A 27,696-nucleotide genomic window follows, 5' to 3' on the forward strand; every position below is an offset into this window, starting at 1 on the left:
ATGATGCACCATGGTGGAATTAAGATAATTTGCGCTGCCACATGCATCTGTTTGGCTTTACTTCCCACGCTTGCGGAGGACCCAGAAGATGTTACACCGCTTTACTTCATGGAGGAACCAAGACGCGCGATAGTTATCGAGGGAGAGAGTGTAACTCTTTCATGTCAGACGAACGTGAAGAACAGCTTGAAGACACTTTGGATGAAAGACAACCAAACGCTCCGCGAAAACATAACATTCTCATTCAGACTCACTTCAATAAATCGGGCTGATCACGGGATGTATCGCTGCGCGGCATTCAACGATCGTGGGGGTATACTCAGTAAACAGTTGGCGGTTGACGTTGGATGTAAGTTCAGTTACATGGGCCTCAAAGTGCTTCAATCATGAAGGTACTATAATTTATGCTTCGTTGCAGCTAATTCTCGCGCATTGCACGATTCCTGCTTGATGCCTCGTTCAAAGGGCCGGTGGAAATGGGTGTTGTTGTATCCATGTATGAAGCGTACTTATGTGGTCTTACGAAACTGGGGATATACTGGCAGCGTGAATATTAGTTACGAAACCCTGATGCGTTTTTTCAGCGGTGTGGAGGAGAGGTAGATGGGTCAACCCGCCGAATATGCGCCGCTGGACGATGCTATCTAATACTACTTGAAAGCTCTCAGATTTTGGGAAGGTATTCCAATCTGCATGGATTCAGCTGATTTAAGAGACATTTAAAACGCTGTACGCGCCAGAGGGATCCTGCTTTCCAAGTTCCCAATCAACAAAAACAGCATATCTGGCTTTCCCTTCAAAGTACACGTGATTAATTATGGCGAAGTCCGACTGTTGTTGGTGGGAATGTGGATGAGTGGGTTAGATGTTTACTTGCTTTATCGGTTGTCCAATTTTCAAACAAAGTCTGCATGACAGAGGTTGATTCGAGTCCAATAAAACTGAGAAAGTGAATGTACTTTGATTGTGCACACTCAAGCACAGGAATCTTACACAAGGTTGTTTACAATTTACTCAGATGAAAATGCCTCAAAGATCCATGTTACCCTGAAAACGCATTTAGTAAACATAAATCGTTCTTGACCTCTCTAGTATGTACTAATCACTATATGTTTTCCTTCTGGATAACGGTAGACTAGAAAATATATCTGTTGTCACTGAGCTATCTCGTCAGTCTGTCGTGATACGATGTCTCAGGAAAACAAAATCATCAAAATGTAACTAGACCCACATGTGTGACTCCCAAGAGGACTGAAGAAGAATAGTTTTCAAGAGAACAGCATGCGCGGTTCGAGTACGTTTGATTGGTCAGCTGTGGGCTTCCACCTAAGAGTAGCATGTATTAAAACAAAATTTGTGGTAGGAATGAAGTTCCCATACAACCTCAGTTCCTGTGTTTTTCACAGCCAAACAACTAGTGCTGGGTAAATTATTGCGTGCCTTTACACGCATGTTAAGAGACGGGTCAGTGAAACGGTTCATTACAAGGCTTATAAAATTTGGGGGCATATTTGTAAACTAGTAAATTTCTTTATCAGGAAAGATGCGATGAACTACAAATAGAACCATTTAATCACCAATGGTAAGCGGCATCTCGATTGATACCCAGTGAATATAAAGGCCCTTCACCCAAATTTTAAGGTGTAATCCGTGTGTAAAAAGTTTCTGTCTTACCACTTGTATTCCGTGCCAACGAAAGTGACCTTCTAGACGTTTCTGTTCAGCAAAGTAAAAACTAAGTAACCATGAAAAATGGCTCCTAATTCTTTGATCCCTTTTCCATGACTCAAGGATAAAGAAATGAGCGGAAGAAAACGCATAATAAATAACAAGTTTTGTTTAACTCTATTTTGGATAAACAAAATACTTCACCTTATGTATGCTATGCTGAGAAATGATGCTATAGCAGTAAAGAACATACTGTCTCAAAAAAGACTTCGAGAGTCCATAGACGTCCAAAATGTCCCACTGACTGCTCAAGATGCCACTACTGAGTAACAATTGGTTTGCTTTTTCCGTGCTGACCTTGGTAACAGAAGGGGGCATGATTGACGGCCAATCAATCGTCTGAATACAAAGTTGTAGACAGAATAGGGATTCCGTCCAGCAAATAACTGTGACCTGTTTTAAAAGCAAAGAACCCCAAATTTTTACCCACACTAGGAAATCTTCAGCAGCGCACATCTGACGAAACTTCCGTTCTTCAGCCTGTTTTTTCTAAACACGGTATTTTATTCGATTATCAAAAGTAAAAAAAGCCACATTGCAGATTTTTTTATTTGGTGCGCTTCCGCTTTTGGCCTGCCTGCAAGCAAGAAACATATTCACTCCCATTTTGCATTGCATTTGAATTGTTATCCATTACAGATTTTTGGACTACTAGGATATGTAAAATGTTTCATCAGTGAAACAGTGAGCTAAAAGTTTAGACAATTTTACCATTGGCGGGAGATAAAAGGCAAATAAAAAACAACGGTATATAAGGGCGACAAAAATTGGGCACGAAATGCCAATAGCGTGAAAAACAATTGCGTTATATAGTTGTTCGTCAAAGGCCAAACAAAGTGATAAGGTGTGATGAAGAGCGTATCAGCAACTGCAACTGTGCTGATATTGACTACATACTGGTACCCCAATAATTTTGTGGTAGATGCAAAAGGAACACCGCTAGAAGGCATCGTGTTGATCAGAAATTCTGCACTTAAAGATATTATCGTCTGCACAAGGACACCCCTGTTCTCCTTTCATGAAACGATAAATTGTGGGAAGCTTCCAAGTACCAACAGCATTGAATTTGATGTAAACAGTTTTGGTAGTTTTTATGTTATGTAAATACGTCAGAAAAATTGACCAAGTTGAAGCCATTTGAACTGATGTTTACCCATACAATCTAAATAATGTTTCCGATAACGGGCACCCGCCAGTAGGTATTACCATGAACGGTGTTATAATTCCCATGGGAAACTCAAACCATCTGCAAAGTTTTGGTAACGAGCTAACATGGCACCAAAAAAAACACGACACTTACCAGGTTTATCAATTCTAAACAGTAGTAGTCGAGGTGCAGAGGATGAGTTTAACCTAATAGCCCTCTGATAGTTGTGATTTGCTTTTTTGAGCTTAGAATCGTGCGGTTATTCTTCCTAAGCCGTTTGTGAAACATATCAAGAATATAATAAAAAAGAAACATTATTTCAAATAGAGGAAAATGTTGGTAGCTCAGGTATCATAGATGGTAGTCATTGGCTTGTTCGCTGAGCTGGGCAATTTGATTGCAAACGTTTCATCACCAATCGAGGTGACATCATCAGTGCGTTATTGTGGAGCGTAGTAGTGCGTAGCGGTGGGTTGGTGGTTGGTGGTGGGTTGGTGGCACAACCACCAACCCACCGCTACGCACTACTACGCTCCACAATAACGCACTGATGATGTCACCTCGATTGGTGATGAAACGTTTGCAATCAAATTGCCCAGCTCAGCGAACAAGCCAATGACTACCATCTATGATACCTGAGCTACCAACATTTTCCTCTATTTGAAATAATGTTTCTTTTTTATTATATTCTTGATATGTTTCACAAACGGCTTAGGAAGAATAACCGCACGATTCTAAGCTCAAAAAAGCAAATCACAACTATCAGAGGGCTATTAGGCCATTATTTCAAATAAAAATATTGTGCTTGCCGCAAAAGTTATTAGTAGTTCGTTTGAAAGTAAATGACAAAACTCCCTTCACTTAGTAGCCTAATTAAGTCGTTAGAAGAGGTAATATTTTAATTGAATATAAGCAAGATAATTACAATAATAGCCGGAATACAAAAGGTGACTAATTCACATTTCATAAACTATTATTTAAAATAATGTACCCTCGCCGTTCGGATCAAAAGGCCATCGGAATGTAAAATTACAAAACAGTTGCTTGTGGAGCATTTGGCTAATTAAAATACCCCTACCTAATGAACTGGTGTTGTGTTCAGAATATGGCACTTAGCAGGAGCGCAAAATCATAAGTGGATACAAAATTATTAACTGACTCCTCCGGTAAAGCCAATCAGAGTCAAGCTTATCTAAAACCAGAGCAAGAGTTGTAGTTGACCAATGACTGGGAGGCGCGTCAATTAGGAAGGTAATTTTTGTGAAACTTCTGAACCTGGATTCGTCTGGAAAAACAAGACTGGCGTTTGAAGCGAAGAGCTAAATTTTATTGAATCATCGTCGAATAAAACAACGTTCATAAGCCGACGTCTAGTTCCGAATGTTTTGTTTGCCAAAGCTGAATTCTTTCAGAACAGTTCCTTACTGGCAGCCATGCAAACATATTCAGGAGTCATTGTCTAAAAACTAGTAAACAGATCAACTGTGGGATCAAAGTATGGACGAAGTGGAAGATATTTTGTCCTGTCTGGCTACTTACTGCATGCATACATTTAATTCTAGGCTAAAGATAGTGGAAAGGTGTGTTCTCTATTTTCTAACCTCGTTTCAGGTAAAAATGGAAACAAAACATCAAAGGATATAGTCTTGCATGACAGGATGGGTAGAGGTGACTATTGATGGTAAAAATGAGATGGTATGGAATACTGAAAGCCAAAGAGATTCAAAACATGAACGGAATTTACAAATGAGAATTCGTCCTGTGAAAAGACTCAATATTAAAAAACTAGGATTCCAGCAGCTCTTTAATCCATGCCAGGAAGTACCAGTAATGCGCACCTTACAAAACGCTAGGAGATTTTAATCCGTGACATACCGATTTGTAGTTGAACAGCAAGGCGTTCTGCGACTAGCGGACGGTAAGCGCGGATACAACATATGGCATCACCCATCAATAAGAAAATTCAAATCTCTTGATAAGGTGCTAACGAACTGTTTAAGTAACGATTTATCAGACTAAGGGTGTACAAAGCTCGTCGACTAAAGGATTTACACTCACTGAAAAGTTGGATCAGCGTACTGACATACATTTCTTGGTATATGATATCTTATTGTCGGAAGGTTACAAAGTTTCCACATGGTTTTAATTAGTATTTCAGTGAGGCCTGTGATATATATAAATAAAATGCGCGCATCATGCACCACTCAAGCATTTCAAGCTCAAATTTCAACGTATCAGTAACAAAGTTTTGCAGAATAGAATAAAACATAGACCAACAAGTTGTGAATGCGAAACTTCACTGGCCTCACAAATACCTACAACAAACCATATATTGTTCACAAAGTCTCAGACGTTGACAATGTCATGCGACCAAGAATTCCAGGTAAACGTTTCAGCGGAACAAGGACAGTTGCCAGGTATTCTCATGAAACGTTGAGAAAATTATTCGTATTGATCACACCTAAGCGCGTTTTTTGGCTCGGACGTACAAACATATGTAGGGTGCCCTGGTAAAAGGTTCGGTATACGATTATCCTGCACACTGAATGTTAGCGAGTTCCGCTTGGTTCAAGGTTACACAGTGCTCATAGACCTTAACAACAATAAACAACGAGGGAATTGTTTTTGGTTCATCGTGTTGGTTAACCAGAATAATTGTGACGCGACAGTAGATGGACAAACGTAGATGCAAAGTAATCTTATTGACACTATTGCAAAACCCCTGCTGGCTTTATTCTTGACCAATATACTATACTTCTTTAGGAAGACGCAACTTTCAGCATTGAACATTCTTATGATACAGGACCAAAATTTGGCTGAATCAGCAAATTTTCGGTGTCCGGATTGTACTTTACAAATGTGCCGATGGATTAGCCTTTCATGAATGACTATCCTGTGTTGATAAAACTAATTACCTTATCGGCTTTCAAGTGCTCGGGTCTGGGTGCAAATCATCTTTGCTTTTTACTGCGCTCATACAGCAAAAATAGGTCAATAAGTTAGAAAGAATTCGAGCTGTAAGTTGACCACTGCATCGCGGTAGAACCATATTGTTTGCAAATTCAGGCACATTCTGATTTCTATGAGAAATCTGGTGTTGGATAAATAAGTACGAAACAAGCTGTGTATTGTAGTCAATGTTGCTCCACAGAGCACGCAAACTCACAATCAGTCGTTTTTGAGACTGAAGAATAAAGTAAAATATTTTATGAATTTTCTGTGTAAAATAATTTTTGTGGACTGAAATAACCTGCCAAAACTTAGACAAAGATACCTGTGTGTGACCTCCGTTGTAAACGATGCCTCCGCCCAGGTCACGGTTACTGCTGGGCATATCTTTCACAGGGATATTTAACATCCTTCTGCCTTCAGTAGGATTAGCACCATGCCGAAACCAGGTTTCATCTAACTCCGGCCAGTAGTCTTGTGACGCTGCTAACGTTCGATTCTATTGCCAAAGCAGTGAGCACCTGCTGTGATTAAAATGTGCTTGGGAAGACTCACCAATACGCTATTAATGCATTACTTCTGTGTAGACATTGTCGTAGCCAGTACTAATAGCGCTGTTATCTTACAAAAGACCGATACCATAAAACTCAGCAACGCTGTTGAAGTTTAGCAGTTTTGAATGCATTTCATAATATACCTTTAAGTGCCGAACACAAAGTGTCTGAGAAATTCCTCTCCAGAATTGTTATTAGGACACGTTCATTATAGGCATAAATCGTACAATAGCCTACTTGTCATGAACCAGGCTAACCAGTGTCTTTGGAATGTCGTCCAATTCTATCGATCTGTCTTATAAAAAACATATCTTCCCTCTTTCTCAATAGAAATACGGGATTTTCATGCATTCAAAATTATTACCAACTATGACAATATATTCCACAAAACTCTTTTGGTCCTTTCGGAAAACGAAGGAATTTCTCTGTAAAAATATGGATAAACCTAGGCTTTACCAGTATTTTTGCGCAGTTTGAGTGCTGAATCTGATGGCGCTCTAGTCCCTAAAGGTAATTCGCAGTAACAAATTAATCTGTGCACTCTGGCGCATTGTGACTGAGCGTTTTTTCGAGGTTACGTCATCATTCAATATTTATTAGCTTTTTTAAAAGCGCCACTGATAACATAATTTATCCGATCAAAACTAGCGAAGCATTTATTCCTATGGTTTATTCTCCGCCTCGTAAAAAGAGAAACTTTAACTGGGCAAAACTCTGTGTATTTGGTCTTAAACTAGTGTATATTTGCGTTTAATGTGCCATCGTTCTATCAGTCTCTCTTTGGCATTCACTTGATTTCTTTGTCCTTATTTCGTTCTCTAACAGAAGCTTCAACTATAGGAACCTTCGGACAATAAAGATTGTCTTGTTGATTTAGGACAACGGAAAGTGCAGGAAGTGCAAAGGAGTAGTCAGAAGTGCCTATCAAAAACACCTTTTAATATGCAAACCACAGTGAACTGAATAATATGCAGTTTGAGTTTATCTTTTGGAGCATTTTCCAAGGTGATTCTTGAAGTGTGTAGGACCTCAGATTTCGGACGCTTCCTGCAAGACACGAACGTTTGAATATCTATGGAAAGAATAGGAAAAACCCACTACTACTACTACTACTACCTGTCACACCGTTAATAGACAAAAAGAGTAGAAACCATTCATTTGTATGATTATTAATATTTTTGGGATTGCTTTTCGCTTGAGATAGATGTACACACCGTAGCCACTGAACACTTCTGATTGATAAAATGTCTTCTTTAAAAACATGCTGCTTATGTTAAACTCCAAAACATGACGCAAAGTTGTTGCCACGTTCCAAACACATGACAAGTTGAGTTTAGAGCTAAGGTATAGAATAACAAACCAATCAATTGCTGATGGAAATTCTCCCCTTTGGGATTCCCCAATCTTACTGAATGACGCCCACCATCAATTCTGGAGTAAATCCAAAGTGGAATCACAATTAATCCTTGATTCATTTTTTTATTGCGATATCAAACGTAGTGTCCCTTTGCGGCCAACGGACGTGATCGAATGGAAAAGTTAGGTGAATTTGATAGCTGAGTTACAAAACGGTGTTGCACTGGAACTCGAAGTCTAATAGAAGCATACGATTTTGACGTGATTCAAAGTTTAACATTTTGAAAGAATAGCTACTGAATTTTTGAAGCTATTATACAAGATGAAGCGGAGCATGTATACAGCTATAATTTATTGATTCGCATAAAAATTGAAAAGAGGAAGGTCGAGATAAACTGTCTCTAAGATAGGTGCCACACATCTGAAGTAAAAGTGTTTCAAACTTCGACAAGGGTGAAACATTTCGGATGCTGTGGGGTAATCAGCAATATGGAATACAATGCAGTTGCAAGATACGAGTGCATCATTGCCATATTCACTGGTAGCGATCAACCAATAAACTCTCATCCATATTATAGGGCTGTGATCTTTAGGCAGACTGAGAAAAGGTGCAACAAATAAAAAGGAAATAAATCGGATCCATCAACATTAAAGCTAACATCTTTGGAGTAAATAAATATCTCAGACGGCTGGAGTAATTGACACAAATACAAGCACATGCGATACCTGTGCTTCTTTGCACATAAAGTTTACGGATGTTATCCCTCAGCTGAGCAGAAAACAATGAAAGATAAGATAGATCTAAAGGAAAACGCTTTATGGTTTCAGTCACACAAGTGAAAGGGCACAAAATTAGAAGCCGAGCACGATGGGCCTGTTGCCCTGTTCACGTCAATGCCTTTTTGCTTGCGCTGACAGATATTGCAGTTAACAGGTAGCCTACTTTGGGTGTCACTTCGTCGGAAGCAGTTACAGTAGATCAGTGATCCGGTTTGGGCAAATTACGTTGTAACCCAAATACTCATTTTTAACCCCTTTGTCAACGGATTGGGAGAAAATCATGCATCTCTCCTATTGAGCGTGTTAGAATTGTAGGTGGAATAATGTACTCCACATATCGCGAAAATCACTTTCCGCTGCTCCTGACTAATTTTCATAGTTATGTCTAATAGAAGGCGTGCCGAGATATTTTAAACTTATTTTTACTGTGTTCATACATACCAATTAAGGAATAGAAGTAATGTTGAATAAGAACTGATTGACTGATTCCAGCATGGTAGCTAGATAGCTGTTTTATCTCGTGTTAAACATACACATACAACATCCGACTGAAATTCCAAGGTCCATGGTTGGTTATCGTCACCACAAGCATTTAAATAAATATACAGTTTCAGATAGTTCACAAATCACCAGACCTTACAAATTGTCGATTAAAACCGTTTCCCCTAATGCCTATGAAGCCTGAAAACAACACCAATAAAGCACTGGTCAGTGTACGATATTGTCTCTGTAAGAAATCGAGAGCATGTAAATTAGACGCACTTTTTTGTTAATTGCGTTCTCCTGACCGGTATCTGAAAATTTTAGAATTCCATGAGGCTAAAATGTAAAGACATGGCTCGTATTTTAGCCTTATCAGTTTGAAAAGTAAACGCAGTATAACGGAAAAAAATAAATACACAAATTATGTGTCCATATATAAACACTTAGGTGGAAACTCCCAAACAATGGTCGTGTGAAACCTGGACGTCAGACTAGGATTTAGTTAGGGAAAATTTTTTCGTTACCATGTGATCATTAGAGGTGAATTGTGTCTTGGCGATCGCGACTTTTGGAAGATCGCAACTTTGTTTAATGGCCAGTACAAATTTTGACATTTGTCTCCATTTTCGACCAAACCCACAAAAATTCCACCCCTGCTCTCCTCTCCACAGATTTAGACAATCCACCATACAATTCGACTCGCACCCTGGTGGACATACCTTTGGGGGAGTCGATCATATTTTGGCCCTTCATCTATGCGCACAGTGACCGGTCTTCGTTAACGGTATCTTCAGAGGTCAACAACACGTACTCGTTTGCCTTTCCCCCGCCACAAGCAAGGTGGACAATCAACAATGCTCCGGTAACCGCGTCATCTGATGCTTACATCAGTTCAATGGAACAGGCGCTGGTGCTACTCAATGTTGATAGGAATATGAATTTTAAAGTAGTGCGGGCACGGTTGACGAATGGTTATGGTTTAATGACTGCAGTTCAGAAGCCGATTTTCAGTCGCTCCTATATCATTCAGACAAGAGGTACATATCTGCGAACAACAAACAATTTGCTTAACGTATTTGATTCCTCCAAGTAACCAGCCTTTTCTACGAATATCATGTGAATGTTAGACACATCTAATTTGTTTTAAGGGAACTGGTAAGAATCCTGATTCGTTTCATTTGTAAACACGCTGAAAGTAAGTTCAAATGACGTCTTTGTTACAAGTTTTTTCTGCAAAGCGCTGTCATCAGTGGCCGTTTGTTTGTGGATTCAGACGGAATTCTTATTTAGCAAGGGCGTTTGGCTGCCATATGTTTTCACTGGGTTAAATAAACACCTGTAGATAGTCGGGATGCTTACGGTGTGGTCGAAAAGTTTGAACTTCTGTTAGTTACTGGTTCGTAATGTCGATGTTGTGACGCGATACTAGTCAGACCCCAGTCTGTCTGAGGAGAGACCAAAGACCTGGTGAGTTTGAGGAGATTCGACACCTAACTGGGACTATCAGCCCATACAACACATGGAAACTCCCTTTTGAGGAGAATGTTGATGGTGCAGGTAGCATAGATGGTCATCGGTCTGCTCGATGAGCTGAGCAATTCGATCGTAAACTTTTCATTGCCAACCAAGATGACATCATCAGTGTGTTGTTAGGAAGCGTAGTGACGCGTAGCGGTGGGTCAATCGTTGTAGTTGAAAATTTTCAACAACCGATCCTATCCCATACCACAATCGTCATTGTGTTTGAATAGAAGTGTCTATTTACACAAATTATGTAAATTAAACAGTATCTTAATTCGTTTCTACTTTCATTCGCGATGAGAGTCTGAACAGTCTTAGCTAAAAGTTATTTTTATTCGCTGTCTCGAATGATCCCGCAGGTTTTCCTAATCTCTACCAGCGAAGCTGCGCGTGTCAATAGTCAGAAGTGAGAAACTAACATGTACCTCAAACTAGCTGTGATGTGGTCTAAAAGAATGAAAGATAGAAATAGAACCCAGAAAATTACACGAAAAGTTTTAAAAAATAGCAGCTCCGTGAAGAAATAGGATTTTATTGCTGAGGCGTTGCCTTTACGTTAAGCCTATCCGATAAGGTCAAGTTAGTTTCAGAACTCTCTGAAACAAGTAATCAGCAAATGATATTGTAAGTTAGGTGTTTGGTAAAATCATTTATTATGTAATTTTTTTGTTTCAGAGCCTCCACCAAACAGGAGCATCAGACAATTAAGCCTGATACTAGCCCCGAAAGATGTGACACTTACACTGCAGAACAATGAATCAGGATCAGCAACTTTTGAGTGTGTATTCAACGCGCGGTGAGTATTTGCCTTGCTTTGAAAGCCATTTGTCTTATAAATGTCTGAGAACTCCATTGCCAGAAATTAGAGCTGTTTGATTGACTTTGTCGTTTGACGCAATAAAGTGCGCTAAGGCTTAAGTCCTATGGAATGGTAGGGGAATTTCTAGAATACGTTTGTTTATCTGTTTGTAAAACAATAGAAAGCGTCCAATACACCATAGCATTCAGTATTGTTAGAAAGGTATTTTATCAATGAACTCATTTGTCGATTTAGATTAGAATATACGTTTCTGTACGCTGCCAAAGACTAACATCAAGTTTAAATAACATTCCACATTTTTTAAAGGTTCAACAGGGCGGAAAAACCTAAATTACTCAGTCTGTTGAACATTTGACCTTTTTACAGGTGATAGAAATATGGGTAGAGGTTTCGCTCTGAAGGTCACTGACACAATTAGTTATCCATCGATAAGGAATAGGAAATAGCTTTAGGCTATTCTTTCGAAGGCTACTGAACACGGTCAACTGCTGCACACAATCCATTTATGGGTAATCCGGTTTGAACACAAAACGTGGGTTGCAACAAACGAGTCAACTGTTCATTCAGTGTTGGTAATAATAACAGCATGTCTACACAGACACTGTCGGGGTTTATTACACCTACGGGTGGACCGTAGACAACGTCAACGTTGATTCGAATAGGTTTGTTTGGTGAAAGACAACATCGCCTCGTGAAATATCTCTTTCATAGCTACTGAAATGCTAGTGACTCAACAATGATTATGCATTTCACTAGAAATGTAGAAAGAACCCTTTACATAACAGCAGATGGTTTTCTACCAGACGTTTCAATGTGTGTATCTACGACCTATTACAGTTCGACAGTGTTCAAATTAACCTTTCAGACGTACAAGTATAGGGATGGTGAGGAAGTCAAATTTCTCCTTCCTATGATGTGTGACGATGTGCTGTTAGCTGTTTAAACAACTATTCCGCTGTTATCAATTTGAGGTCTAATGTGCTCCCACTATGAAAGAGAAAGGGGGTTCCAATTTCGTGCAGCATACTTTTGTTCAAAATAAAGAACATGTCTAACGAAAAACACTAATGCAGGTTAAACACTCTCACGAGTATGACCTAAATATATGCGTTGGAATCAATGGAAGACGTGCGCCAGATGCTCTTTGCTAAGACTAACTGTTCAGAAAGTAGGAAGATATATAAGACATAGACCTCCTTCACAAACCTTCAAACCGCTTTGAAATAACTAACGATACTGCACCCAAGCACTTTATTTTTGTCTAAGAGTAGCACAACAACCATTGGATAGCTTTCAGTATGCCCGGTCTTGGCGATGAAAGAACCGAAAAGATTGAGATAAGTAGTTCAGCATGTGTTAGTTCGATAATCCACGGCAGCAGCAAACTTCTCATCACACGTCTTCGCATGCTTCCAATAAACTCACATCAATTCAAGTCAGGATATGTCAAGGACACCATGGTTCTAACATGACCAGCTTGTGCCTGTCAAATGCAGCAAAATAAGACATGCCAAAGTACTGATAACAAGCCCAATGTTCAAGCAATATATTTTGCAGCTGCACTTAAAGATGCTTTTATTGACGTCGTATTGCATTCGTGTATGTGAGACCAAACCCTAACTAAAGACGCTGATTCTAGATGTTAGTAGGAAATGTTTTCAAAGTTGAGCCATGTTTATGGCCACTGCAAGTCAACGGGGAACTCAGAGAGTTCATATCATATACTCGTGTATGCCGACTGTTACAAGAAATGCAAAACATGAGTGAACATTTTTGCCATCTTTGTCTTGGAAAGTCTTTTATCCCATCAGCTAATTGCCTGTAGAATCTGACTATTAGCTGTTGTCATGCAAGATAAGCTAATTAGAACGTCATTTTCCAGAGTGTCCATAAAACAAAGGTACGGTTTATTCTCGTTGAAAAAGCACTTTTGTCACGTTGTTCAACATGCACAGCACAAAGAAAGTATGGGCTTTTGGCGAAACTGATCACATAAACTGACGGTCTCTTGGCTTTCTACAAAATAGAATTTATTCTATTTCATTTTTTCAGAACTCATCTACTAATGGACTGTTCCGATAGCTAATTAATTGAAAATGAGACATAGATTACAACTGAATGTGGTATTTTCCAAGCGGAATCACGATCGTGAATCGAATTCTTGGCTTATATTGAATAACGAATTGAGGTGTTGCTTGAAGACTTCAACAGAAACCTACTAATTAGATGAGCGTTTCTGAGGAGTAATTTAATCACTGTCCATGCCGGTAATGAGAAAATCTATGGTTTATATTTCTTCGAAACTTTTTGCAATCAGAGAGACAATCATCGAGGAATAACTTTCACGAATGTTTGTTGAAGTTTAACCAGTGTCTGTGATCGAGGTTAAATTTGAGCGCTTGAGTGCGGTAATTGACGGTGTTCGTGGAAAAGCTGTTTGGTGCGCGCCACTCAGTTTTCATCCTTCATTTTCTACACCAGATATAACATATCTCACCGCTGCATTTTGCACCTAGCTAAAACGTTTACGATAAGGGCCAATTTTATCGGTCAATCTTTAACCCACACACCATAAGAAACAGTTGTTAACAAGCAGAAAGACCACCGGGACTGTATGGTCATTACTTGTCCTGTATGATCGACTGGCTGTCATCTAGAGGAGTAACCAGAATGCATGGAGCACTCAGCTTGCACAATTTAGGATACACCTCAGCTGTTCTGTTCACAATACCAGACGGTCAAACGAGATATATTCCAGATCTATTCGAATGATCAATGAAGAAAGCTAAATTTAGCAAGTTTTCATGGTACTCAATACTTCACACGCCAATGTTGACAAAATAAAAAGATGAAACAGAAAGCATAGTAAGCGTTAAATAGGAAGATAGTGCGATTCTTAGCCTTTATTTTATTTATTTTATTTTATTTTATTTTTATTTATTTTTATTTATTTTTTATTTTATTTTTCGCGTGGCCACTTCAGCCGATAAGTTATTCGAAAAATATTAGAAAAGATTAGAAAGGATCAGTCTCTGGAATTTGTTCACACCTAGCGCGGTACACTTTCAGACCTAAACTCCAGCTCTGTACACGCTTGCGCGGGTATTTCTAACATCTGGACGTAGACCGAGTTGAAAGAGAAGCCTCTATATGCTTGCTTGTACATTCAAACAAGCTCCGTTAAGCTAGTCGTCGGCTGCAAGTTTCGTAAGCATGGACATGCCGTTTGCTTTAAACTTCCTGCAGACTTTATGATACCTTTACCGTTCCTCGTGGAACTAGATGGTATAGGGTAAAAATTATTTTTACCGTAACCAATTCGAGCAGTGAAGTTTAAAATATTCGAAGGATTAAAAGCGGCATAATGAATATACAATCTCAGTAAATTTATAAACCTCAATCAAAAACGCGTATGCCGTAAGTATACAATTTTAATGTGGCCTTGTCGGGCAAATGCATACAGGAATAACATGACGGCTTAAAGGGAGATCAAATCGCAATACAGTTGGCCGGTAACTTTATTCATTATACAGCTGTGCAAAATGAAGCGACACTGTGGTTCAGTATCGGAAACAGTTGACCAGACAAGCGAAATTATGTAAGCAGAAGCGTCACATGGTCTGACAGTCTCTCAGGTCAAACTCTCTTTGATATTAACCACAAAGAGCGCTACAAATTGTGGAACAGTTTTATTAGTTCAAATGACCAATCATGCTGCAATTTGATCTGCCTTTTGAACGTTATCTTATCTATACGTACATTTCCCAAGAGATACACTAACGGCATCACAAAATCGCAAAAATTTGTTCAGAAGATATATTTATAATAAACATAAAGAGGTACCTGGAGGGAATAAAACATTCAAACCATGCAAAAAATTTTTTGAAAGCTGTGGCTAATCCGTGCAATAAATCACACATTTGGAACAACTCCAAACAGGTTGGTTTTGTGAAATATATTGATTTAAGGAAAATCGTTGCCAAAACGTCTCTGGCAATTGTGCTAAGTCTCTTTAAATGCACTATAATAACATCGCGTTTTTCACCAAATTAGCAGAATCAGGTGCATTGTGTTTTGTCCTAAAACTCGGTACGGCTGACATACGAGTAGTATTCGTGAGGAATTAGGGTTTAAGCTCATGCAACAATCAAAAGAAAATGCTTTGGTCAGCTCCATTTTGTTTGTAATAGGGTGTCTGTCTAAAATGGTGGAATGTCCGGGAAACTTACAATATTTCGCTTAGTTTAAAATGCTAGCGAATTTAGCGAACCAGTCTTTTGAGCGGATATTTTCAGAGAAAACTAGGCAGCTTAAGATCATTTTCGTAAAGAAAACTACTCACAAGGTTGCTGAAAACTCTGGCAGCCCATGACCGGGTCTGTCCTTCTTAGGGCTCATCAGGTAGGCGCAATACCCGATTTTCCGTCAACCTTATATTCTACTTGAAGATCATGTTATTTATTAGTTAAATAAGTAAGTACCGCTTGCTGGTGTAACTTAGTATCCTTGTTTTTCAGCCCTGCCGGAGCTCTTCGAGTGCAGTGGTTCAGAAAACGTATCGGAAGCGGGCCATATGAACAATTTGAGCCGATCTCATTAATGCACCAGAATTCCAACGTGACGGAGATAAAACATCATCGCACTCACTGGTTCGATTCATCTGGCTTTAATCGGAGCATAACTGTTCAGAACATTAGACTCAGCAATTTGGTTGGATACAGCGAAGAGTATATCTGCCAGGGATACCTCCTTGACTCTTCCTTTAGGGAGCAGGGCCAATCAAGCATGGGCATCGGTGATTTAGCTATCTCCATCGCTGAATTTGCAAGTGGGCCGTTATCTGCTACAGCTCGGCTTTGGATTCATACTCCTCCCGTTCTTCGCTTCGGTGTTGGACTGAAGACTATAACAAGTTCCTTCAAAAATGGCAGGGCACGTGCTGCGATAGTTGAAGGTGTTGCCAGCTCGGACACGAAAATGGTGTGTACGTTTGAAAATGAGGGTTATCCGAATTCTACCATCAGTTGGTTGAAAAATGCGAAGGAATTGTCTAAAAATGACTCTAGGTACGTGACATTGATTAAAGGCTGCACAAATACTGTATATCTGAGATTCGAATCATTCTTATATTCACATATAAGATAGTGATTAGCATTCAGTTACTGTAAGAATGATATTTGGCAGTGGAGTTTAGATGGACACTTTTCACGACAAGGCCAGGGATTTATCTACCAAAAGATAGGCTGATAATTGGCGTAAATTTATTTCCCTACCGTTCAAATTAAGCACTTTGGTCTAAACCCAGAAGACGAATTTATGAGCATTCAACACTAATACATTCATGGAAGTGCTTTCTGAATTGATTCAAAAGATGAAGGATATTTTTGTCTCTTTGATTGTCATAGAAAGCATCATTTGGTACAGTGAATCTTCTAAGCAATAAAGCCTTAAAATACTCAGTCATTTTGTCTCTACTATTTACAGCCGAATAGCTGTAAAAGTAAGACATTCGACGAGCCGTTATTTGGTCTATAAAGGAAGGAAATCCCTCAAGCTAAGAGATAGGTTTGGCGGTTTGAACACATAGTAGGATGGATACACGAATCTGGCGTTAACTGGAACTCATGAAAACTCTCCTCTTTGGTCTATATCGGGATTATGGGACAAACAGATGTTTTAATCTAATTGGCATGAGGTTACCAAAATCTCGCATATTAATTTGAAAACCGCTTAAAAACTAAATTAGGGTTTTCCATCGAGCTGAACCGACTTAAACCAGAAGTGCTTTCGATCAGGTAGTTCTTCGAGACATGAGAGGCTTTTCTGGCAAAAAGCTGAGTTGAGCAAATGCGACTGCAAGAACCATAGGATGAAGCCGTTTAAAAAAGTATTTAACATAGAAAACACGGAGTGTGCTTTTGTTAGTAAATTGTTCATGTGCGTCCTTTTATGTGTGATAATCTAGTGCTGAAATGAAATCCTGCATCAATGATATAATCTAAAAAAGCTACCACAGAGTTAATTGGACTTGATGTAAGAAAGCCCATGCGCCTACAAGTAAACAAGAACAGATCGCAAGACCTCAGACAGGGGTCATCCAGTGACCCTGGATCAAATGAAATATCTCTTGCCGATTCGCACTGTCAAGGTGATCAAAATAAGACAATACACTACTTGTCAACACTGATTTGGTTCCATCAGATGACTGCGAAACCTGCATTTCCATGAATCGCTCAAATAAGTGAAGAGTTCATCATAACCTTTGCAAACCCCCCTTTGTGAAATTTAATCTCGTGTTTGCCAATGAAGGAGAGGGATTACTTTATCGTCGGGAAGTCATGCAAATACATTTAGTTGCTGAAAATCAAATGATGAGGACGTATCAGCTAACCACTTCCAAAATGAACCCATTTGGTTCCTGCCGTAATTTTTCTTCCAGTACAAATTTACGGACATTCTTGGCATCTCCACATTTGGACTGTTCGTTTACCTTTACTAACTATGTCCATAATCCAGCTACAATGTCGTCCCATAATTTTGAATGGATACCTGTCAGTCTGTATGAGGATGTGTTGGGCAGTCTCCTTGGCCTTATGTCACCTGACACATTTTGAAACGTTTGCAACATTGTTGATTTTCTTGACAAACAGTGGACCTGAGGTGAAACGTAAGCTCTTTATGAGGTTTCCCGATGCTTATACAAGTTCTATAAAGATGGGCACACCAATTATTAGCATAAGGACTTTTTCAAACAAATTCTGTCACTAACTAGTTATTCTCAGAGATCTTTCTGAAATCAAAAACAAGAAAGCAAATGTAGTGGTCAGTGAACAATCGAAGCTACGCTTGCTCGACGTCATGCTTTCACCTATATAAGCCGGGTACTCTTTTGGACCACATCCAAAGCATAGCCTTTGCTTGCTTCCTGGATTGGCTTTCTAAATTGTTAGACCCTACATCCCTGTGTAAGGAGAGAACAAACCAGCAAAGCGGCACTCAAGAGATTCACAGACGAAAATGGTTTCGGCAGGAGAAATACCTTTATTCCATTTGGCGTGAGTGTGACGCGTCCCACTGTCTGTCTTTAGTGAATGGGTTTACAGGAGCGTCGGATACATTGACAATTCAGACGGCAGTCTGGTGCTCAGCTGTTCAGAAATAAGCAACTATGTGGCACCTCACAGATGGATCCCATTTAGACAATGAACCATATGTTGCCAAATGGTTTGTCAGAATAAGGTGTAGTTGCTCGTTAGCACGAGACAAACCAACTACCAGGCTCGAGCGATAACAATGACAAAGCAATAGATAATAATAAAATCGTTTGGGATAAAAACTGCTTACGGATCGCAATTTGCATTTTACTGAATTCACCACTAACATCATTTGATTGCGTATTTTTGTATAGGGCAGCGTGCCCTAACCGTAAAGAGACTGGTACACTTACATTTATGAACTAACCGGCCCTAGTGTAAGTGGAGGATGCAACTGCCAAATTTATTTCGTTATTTAGAAATATCTTCACCGGCCCTCTCCTAGAGAGCCAGCTCCGAGTTATCTGGCTTGAAGATCACCAGGAGTCTTCAGTGAATGCGCTTTGTGGATCAGGGTCCAGATTCTTTGCCTTTGAGTACTTTTACAGTCTGACAAGCTTAATGAGGGCATCAGGGTTCAGTTTATTTCACTGTTTGTTGAAATTTGCAAATACGGTCTTTGATCTTCTTTGGGCTTCTTGAAACGTAACAAAGTGCTCAATTGCTCGGGTGTGTTCCGAGATCTTTGTTACTCGTGTGACTTTTGCGCCTGTTGGTCTGTTCTGGAGTTCGTCATCCGGTTTGAAAACATTTTGTCACCATTCGTGAGACATCGCTGGTGTGGTTACAGCCAAAATGCAGTGCTGTGTCTTGGTGGGTACGTTGGTTGGTCCGGGTATATTTCATAGGTATTTCCGTACCAAATTTAATCTTTACTCTAAGGACATTGCTTTCAACGGTTTTAGTGAAACTGCCGCTCGTTTCGCACATCTGTGTGTAATTTTGGACCAATCTTCCTGTCTTCTGTAAACCAGAGAATTACATTCTGTTCTACCCTAAAGACGCAACCAAATAGTATTTGTTACACACTTGTACACCCTATGTTGTTTTCTCAACTTCTGTGACAATTTGCTTCACAAGAACCATCTGGGAGCAACATGATCAAATCCCTCAAATGCTAATGTATTTGACGTTCTGAAAATGTCAGTTCAGCTACGTTTAATCTGTGCTAATAAAATGGTGTTCACACGTTCTTCTAGTATACCACGAAGTCTAATTTCAGACCCAGCTGAGGGTACGGAGTGACGACTGTCCATAATGAAACTGAGGCTCGGGCCCAGTGATTCTCCAGTTTATTGTGAACTAAACGGAATAGTCATGTTAGCAAGGAAGAAAGTTTGTCCAGGTGAGAGCGTGGCGAATATAAATGAAATTTAGCGACAACCTGATGACCCAGTATTGACGTGGAGCGAATAGGGTGGGTACCTTACATATCATGAAGACGTTCCTTAAGAGATTAGTTTATTTTGACGCCGGTGTCTTCTATGACGAGATCTCCGAAAGAGATGCGGTTTAGCCTGAAATATAGACAATAAGCTTATTGCATCAAGCGTTCTAATGTGACGACTACCCTCTTTGCAAACAGGTTGTGAATTGGTTATAAAAATTTCAAGGCCAAAATGCTTATATTAGGTGAAAAATTGCCATAAAATCTTCCTGGATATATCACCCAAATGTCCGGCTTTTGCGCCATTTTTTCGGTTCCACATAGGATCTTCGTGAACTCTGATCACCAACTTGTAATTACCCATCTTCACATTGAGGATGCTGGGGTATATCAGTGTCACGCACAAAATGGCGCCGGGGAAGATATGCTCGCCTTCTGGCTGAAGGTCACATGTAAGTGAGACTAATTCATGGATAATTTACTCTTAAAATGTTAAACGATGTGACATTCTAACCGTACACATATTTACGTTACATTACATTACATATATTTATACGTTGGTCTATTACTTAGGATCACACTTTTGCTCCGCATGGACATTAAATTGCGGGTATTGCAGTTCAAACATTACAGTACATGTGCAAGGCTCCTAAATGTACATGTGGATGTTCCTATGCGTTGACATGTACTGACAGAACTTTTGGAGGAGGTGGCATCTTATTCTGTACAAACATTTGATAGTAACACAAAGGAGTTAAGGTAGCAACTGAGAGAGAGAGAGATGACTACTTGTATTTGTGTTAAATGACCAACATCAAGTGAGCAAACTAATTCTCACCCGTCACCCGTGTCGATGGTTGTTAAGCAGAACATAGATGGGTTTGATCGACTACCCACTAACATTATTAATCTTTGGATCATATTCATTTTGTTGTTAGAATGAACAGGGAATGGAAAATGGGGATGGTCAAAACGATTCCATATGGAAAGTTCTTCCGACAAGTGTTCGCGTATGAAGAAGTGCCAAATTTGTCTCGAGTTTACTGGGTATGCTAGGGGCAGATTATAAATATAGTGATCATTATTATAAAGTCTTATAAAGACCAGTGTCAGCTGCCGCACCTGCAGCTCACGTTTCTCTAAGGGACGAGTAAAAACGACACCCTGGATTTGGTGAACGTTAGTAAAGCATCGAAAGGTTTACGAAATTCTGTCGGCTGAGTTAACTCAATACAGCTCTTCTGTGAAATCGTCTTGAGCAGACCATCTGTGGTCTTCCTAAAGACACTGGCTTGCTATCATTGAAAACTGCTCCCAGTTTTAAAAAGGAAGCCACTCATGAGGCCCTCATTTTTTCAATAACGCATAAGCTATGTGACGATCGATTCCAGTGATCCGAGGATAGTGAATTTCCGGCAGTTGAAGATTTAGAAGTGGTTTGCTGAGGATTTTATTTGACAATACATCCTTCAGGTCAACCGTATGTTGTTTTGAACAACCTACATCTTGCAGATGACGTATTGTTAGCTGCACTAATTGACTTCTTCATCTAAGCTGATTTAGCACCGCAGAATACCCTTGAGAGAGTTTTCTCAAAAGTGCCACGCTCCTGGTACGAAGTTGATCTGTATCTCTCGGGTTAACCATATGTTGGGTTTGACAAAGAACAAGCTCAAAACAGTCTGAATACCGCACTCTCCCTTCCAGCCACCACAGATTCAAATGTGCTCAATTCATCCACGCTCGCCCACACCGGCATTGGAGCTAATAAAAAGGATGTTGCAATGACTGAAAATCAACCAGTTGCCTAAAAACTGAGCATCAAACGATGAGATTTATTTGACTACAGCTGCGTTTTCAGTGGTACAACATGCTCAACTGGATATCACCCTGGAAGAAGACCATTTTTATCGTTGCATGATGGGACTGCTTGTTTCAGGATACATAGCTTCTGAGATAAGTTGTTGGGTTTGGAGACGAATATAAGTGAAAAAGCATTGTGGACAGTATCGAGGCACACCGAATGGCCACAAGTTAGGAGACGGATACTGGACGTGAACATATGAAACGTTAAAATACAAGGCACATGGACGTCACTTACAGAGACGTAAATTATAGGGACAGTCTTTTGGACCCATTTGTGATCACAGTGTTTAGATTATATTTGGAGGATCACCTTTGTGCGTTATATACTGTGGTCTTCACCGGGGTTGCTCCTCAGTAACAGACCTACTGAACTGGTTTTTGATACAAAATGTCTTATGGTAATCATTCCGTCCTCATACGATATTCCAAAGTACAAGATGCGTATGAAATGGTTGCATGCTCATATCGCAACAAACACGTTATGATAATATTTCCTATGAAAACAGTTGCATTAATTTTGCCGCATTACATTCTAGCATTCGAGCCACAGCTTCAATCTGAGAGAGAAAAGGAGACGGAACTGACAGTACTGGAAGAAACAAAAACGTACATATCGTGTCCAATAATAGGGGCTCCCCATCCAGTCTACCACTGGTTTCGAGGTAAGAAAGTATTTGGTTCTAAAAGTTGGTCTTCTGAGTTAAAAAATTTTGTGAGAACATTCCCACATACTTCTACTTCAAATGAGTTGAGATTTGATTCAAGAACGGACCTGTAATAGCTTTTGGGAATCTGTTGTCAATGTCTTGGAAACAGCTCCAATCAGTGAATTAGGCCTGTTACGATCAAAGAACGGCTTCAACCGTCATAGGCCTTGGGTGAGCTTGCACTGTTGACTTATCCATATGAGTAGGAAAGTGTCCAAACATTAGGTTTTTAACCTTTTACTTGCACTTGGTATCAAGGCGTCTAAATGAGTTTGGCTTTTGATCGATGAGTTTAACTAGGTTAGAGTGATAGTTCGAGTCAGTCATATTTTGAAATACCTGGAAGCTGTAGAGAATTCCAAAAAAATTACGTCTGAAAGTAAGCCTATCTTTGACTCTTCCATGTTTGGAGTGCTCTAATTGTCTTAGCATCAGGAGGAGCATAATATTTTTTTCTGACAATAGATGGTGGGAAGCTAGGTTTAAAGAAATGTTAAATAAATAAACGTGGCATGTACGCTGGAGAGCTGAGAGTAGTACGCCAAGATCTCTCTACACTAATTTGAACCAGTGGTTATAATTGATACCAAATTGGCCCCTAAAACTTGCTGTAACGTTCGCAAGAAATGATAGATGCAAACATACTTTGCGGTTAAACCGGATTTAGTCAAGTAACACCGGTTTCCTATTTGCCTCAAAACGTAAGTCTAACTATGCATGCACATAGATGCTTTCATAGAAGATAAATAAGCAAATCCAAAATTGCACAACGTTTTGGTACCGTAAACAAGCGATTTTGTTCAGAATACAGGATGTAGTGAATCCAATGCTAGCTTTCATACTGCAATGGTTTTCTTTCTTTACCCGAAGCTGATCGAAGCCTGTACCCCGTGAATCCTCCTAAAATTTCATTGAACGTCAGTTGGTTACCCATCAAAAACTCATCGATGGAGCTCGGTGGTGGCAAGTATGCTGGCATCTATTATGATAGCAACCTCCTGCACTTCATATCCGTCTCTCTTGCCGATGCTGGACTTTATCGATGCTCAGCAGTCAACTACATGGGACGGCATGATGCCTATGTAAAGCTCTTTGTGAAAGGTGAGATATGCATGTCCAAGATCAGTTGCCATTTGGACTAACATTATTTGGTTTGGGTTTCTTCAACCGGTTTTGTACTTCGTGTACCATCACGCCTACTCCAAATTTGACAGAAATAAACAATCTGAGTGCGTCAAAACAGTGTTCGCTCATGTTTGTTTGCTAGCTTTTGCTGTGTTTTACGAGTTTGGAAATTGTGATGTAATCACTGTGTTACCTAGCTAGCTAGTGAGATGCTCTGTCCTTGCATGCAAACACTTATGTAGTTGTTAAAGCAGTATCCAGACAGGTATTGTGTTCTCTAATCAAGTCAGTGAAAAACATCTGTAAGAAAGCCGTCGATTTTGGCTGGTTAATGAGTAACAAAAATGTTTCTTCACAGTGATCCAGGTAAGCAGGTCATAGTTAGAAATGGCAAGTGCGGGACTAGTAGTGAGGATTGAGAGGACGAAGATTTACTCACCAAACACGGGTTTTTTATTATTCATGAGAATTTGTGCACGGTGCACAGGTTGCGCATACTTGTCCGGGTGAGGTCAGGCTTCTCTACATTCATTCTTAGATGAATGTGGTCACTCAAATCCAATTTTGAAGTACAATATACGCATTGCTGCACACGGATGTGGTCAACAACTGGAAATCATTTATTCTTACTTATCTAGGTAGAAATTGGTTGAACCAGAAAAACATAGAAGCAGTCACTTTGAGCCATCGCAAGCCGGATAAAACACAGCCAAGTGGTTTAGGTGTAGTGTCGTCGACTATTTATTGATCCGTTGAATGAATAGATTCGCTCCGATTTAAGTAATCGAATTTTTCCATGAACTATATCTGAGGATAGTTTTGTTTTGTTGAGAAACTGCTTATTTTGAAGAGCGACAATTTGACTGCGCTTGGCTGGTGACTGAATTCACCTTTGAGATCAGCCGAGTTCGACGCAACGGAATTTCTGATTAAATCCAAATTATTAAATTTCAAGACATTTTGGATAAAACACTGTAACATACTTTGTATTCTGGAATCGCTACTTGTTTTTGTGGTATATGCCCACGTGAAAAAGTTAAAGTACATCTTGCTCCTAATGTGCAAAGTTAACTGTTCGTCTAGACGAGGTGTGTGTAAATATCATTTATCACGTAGGATCACATCCTATTTTGTCTGTTTGTTGTTCTTCGGTACGGCTGTAAGGTGTTTGTTCAATGACTGGAAAGCAGCTGAATGTCACGAAAAGAAACGGATGCCAAAGCGTTTATTTCAACAATAAAGTAACACCCGGTGCTTTGCTTATTCCAAAGAAAGTTTTCCATTAATTTGTTGACAATCTGTCAATAAAAATAGATCGGTATAGACGTTCCAAAAGCTGAGTAGCTTACTAGATCGCAGTTAGTTCGGCCTTGCTAACAGGCACCTATTTTACGTACACATTTTGAGTTCGATCAAAGTTTCTCGCGGTCTTGAACATGAATCGTTAAGTCTCAGCCACTTATTCGGATAAACTACTTTAAAATAAATGATACATTTGGAACGTGACCGATTTGGTGGAAGGAAAAACCCAACGTCGAATGTACGACCAACCTCCTGCCGTGAATTCTGATTCATACGTGTGACAATTTCACTTAGTTACACGAACCTGGAGGCAGGTTCCCTAATACAAACACGTCTAAGTGCTTGTATGGTGAATGATATGGTAACATTCCTGATCAATAATAACAATACGTGTGGTCCAGGCTACTTTTTTCTACCTATTTCCTTTCTTTAACAGCCCGAACAAGAGCAGCTGTGGCACCCCCGTCGCGCCTGTCTGCTTTGATGAGTGACAGCTTAAGACTCGAATGTGTGGTACTTGCACACGGTCAGACGCGCGTGCAGTTCAATTGGCTGCATGGTCGTCCGAAGGAGGAACACAGGCAAGAACACAACGAAGATGTCAGCAAGCGGAAGTTTATTTCGGGCGCTGGATCCACTCAAAAATATTCCAGTTTTGATATTGCTCACTTCAATCGATCCTTGAATGTTTCGTCTTCTGTTGATTTCACGCAAATGCAGTATGGTTCTGTGCTAACCGTTGACCGGTTATCTCAAAACGATGCTGGTATTTACGTGTGTCAAGTCATTTCGTCAGCTGGAAACATGACTTTCAATACAGAAGTATCTGTAAGTAAAGTCTTATTAATCTTTTTAGTGTCCAGAGATGGAATTCACCAAACAATTAAGCCTTGTGCTAAATCGCCGTCTCCCATTGTTTTCCATCCCTGACTAAATTCAGCTTGCTGTAAGGCTTTTAACCCAGGTGATCCCAACGTAGGACAAAAAACTGATCTCTTATTGGAAATCAAAGCAGTGCAATTAGCTCCGTAAATATAGAAAGTTTATTTGAGAGGACCATTGGTTGCGACAGAAATGGTGGTCTTCACATATAATAAAATGTTACTGCCAATTTTACAGGAAAAATTTAAATATGCTTTGCTAAGTAAAGGGATGATAAAACCAGCGGAATCGTCAAGCTGCTTCAGTGTAAAAATGGTATGTGAGCATGCAAGTAACCCAAAATGTTTTTAGAGATAAAGCAATGGACCTCTATGCTTTTCAATGTTCAGTTATTGCAACAGAGATTTGTTCTTTCTTTATTTGTACCGCGGCAAATAACCGGCTTTGAGATGTTAAAACCGTCATGGAACGTAAACGGCTACTGGTGTTATTAACGGTAGTGATAACAACCCAAAATTACCTTGTTCAGGGGGATTTGGAGGTATTACTGCACTCCCACTCGTGGGTACATGCCTTGGTCGCTAGCGCAAGACTTGAAGAAAGTGACCATCTAAACTGTGTTTTGTATCAAAGCTGAGTATTTTAGGTTTCGTTATTCTACTATAATCCCTTGGGTTTTAATGTAACATTCAGTTATGTAAGTCCGCCATCAGACAAACAGAATTCCCGACCCTTATTCTTCTCAGGTTTTTTCTCCTCCATCGCCGCCCGATAAGTTTCTCATATCATATGACGAAGGCATAATACAGACGGAGAAGAACGCTTCAGACTCTCACGCTTTAGCGCCAGGCAATCTTGAATTAATGTGTTCACTAAACGAGGAGAACAATGAACCCCCGATAGAAGCTCTCATCTTATTCGCCAAGCAAACTGGTACATATTCGAACATGTCCGCTAAAGGTAAGCCCGCATGTGATGTCACAGTATTGTTTCTCGCTTTCCAAATCTGGAAACCACCACCCGCATGAGCAAATAAAATTTTCGTTTATTATACGGTAGCCTTTATTCCGTGATGGCTGCTGATATTTGTTACCTGACCGTCCTAGCTCAGATGTTTTGCATCGTGTAGTGTTTGTATACACAAAGAAATAAACTTGATTGGACCAGTATTTTTTCGTGGCTGAGGTTGTTAAGAATTTCTCTTGTAAAAATCTCACAAATTTACCTTGCTATCCGTGGTAACGCTTACATAGAGACAACAAAAGAAGCCTGCGAAAAATCAACGACCATCATTTGATAATTCAGCCATAATTGGCCTCACATCTCCCAATGGAACTGTCAAGAAATTTCAAGTGGCTTACAAAAAAATCCATGAGTACGGTTCCCTTTACGTAACATTTCTCAGGTCACAGTGAATAACATGTCAAGCATGTGTACATATAGACGCCCAAGATGATTTCTGAAATAGTTCGGCTAGTCCCTTACGAGTTTTTCCCAAAGAAGTCTAGGCACCATGTGTCCCTACTCAAAAATCGAATTTCTGCTTGTATGTTCAAGCAATGGTCTGAGCTACAATTTTCTCCGTATTATTCAGCATGTGATGATATCAAAGAAAATTCGTGGTCAATACTTTCCATGAGTCCGGTCAACTCCAGTACCTCGAATCTGGAAAAACTCACCGTCACAGTACCGGTAAAAGAATTATTGCCAGGTTTCAGTTATTGCTTTGCTGTGGCTGCAGCAAATCGGCTTGGGTGGAGTGAACTTGCTTACCAAGAAAACCTGGCAATATTTATCCCATTTCAAGGTAAGATAGCTATTACTTAGGTTTGTTATTCCAACCTGTTTACCAGGAATGGTTGTTACTAATGACTCATTCTGGTCCCCGCTGCTGCCCAAATGGATGACACTTTGTTTAGCCAACCGGCAGTCGGTGTGCTGGGCAACGCCTGCGGAAAATCCTACATGACAGCTGGATCGTCAAACACACCTTAA

The 27,696-nt window shown here is 39.8% G+C and overlaps 1 protein-coding gene across 1 annotated transcript; it reads left to right on the top strand.

Moving 5' to 3' along the window:
• Nucleotides 1-27,696, top strand: T265_11034 (hypothetical protein; the record flags this gene model as incomplete). Its single annotated transcript, XM_009177577.1, has 11 exons — nt 1-349; nt 9,669-10,034; nt 11,194-11,314; nt 15,856-16,404; nt 20,144-20,271; nt 22,222-22,347; nt 23,263-23,493; nt 25,256-25,647; nt 26,448-26,661; nt 27,296-27,508; nt 27,632-27,696. 11 exons carry the CDS (start codon nt 1-3, stop codon nt 27,694-27,696), a joined length of 2,754 nt encoding a protein of 917 aa, XP_009175841.1.

Source organism: Opisthorchis viverrini, assembly GCF_000715545.1.
Source record: "Opisthorchis viverrini unplaced genomic scaffold opera_v5_435, whole genome shotgun sequence".
NCBI classification, from domain to species: Eukaryota; Metazoa; Platyhelminthes; class Trematoda; order Opisthorchiida; family Opisthorchiidae; genus Opisthorchis; species Opisthorchis viverrini.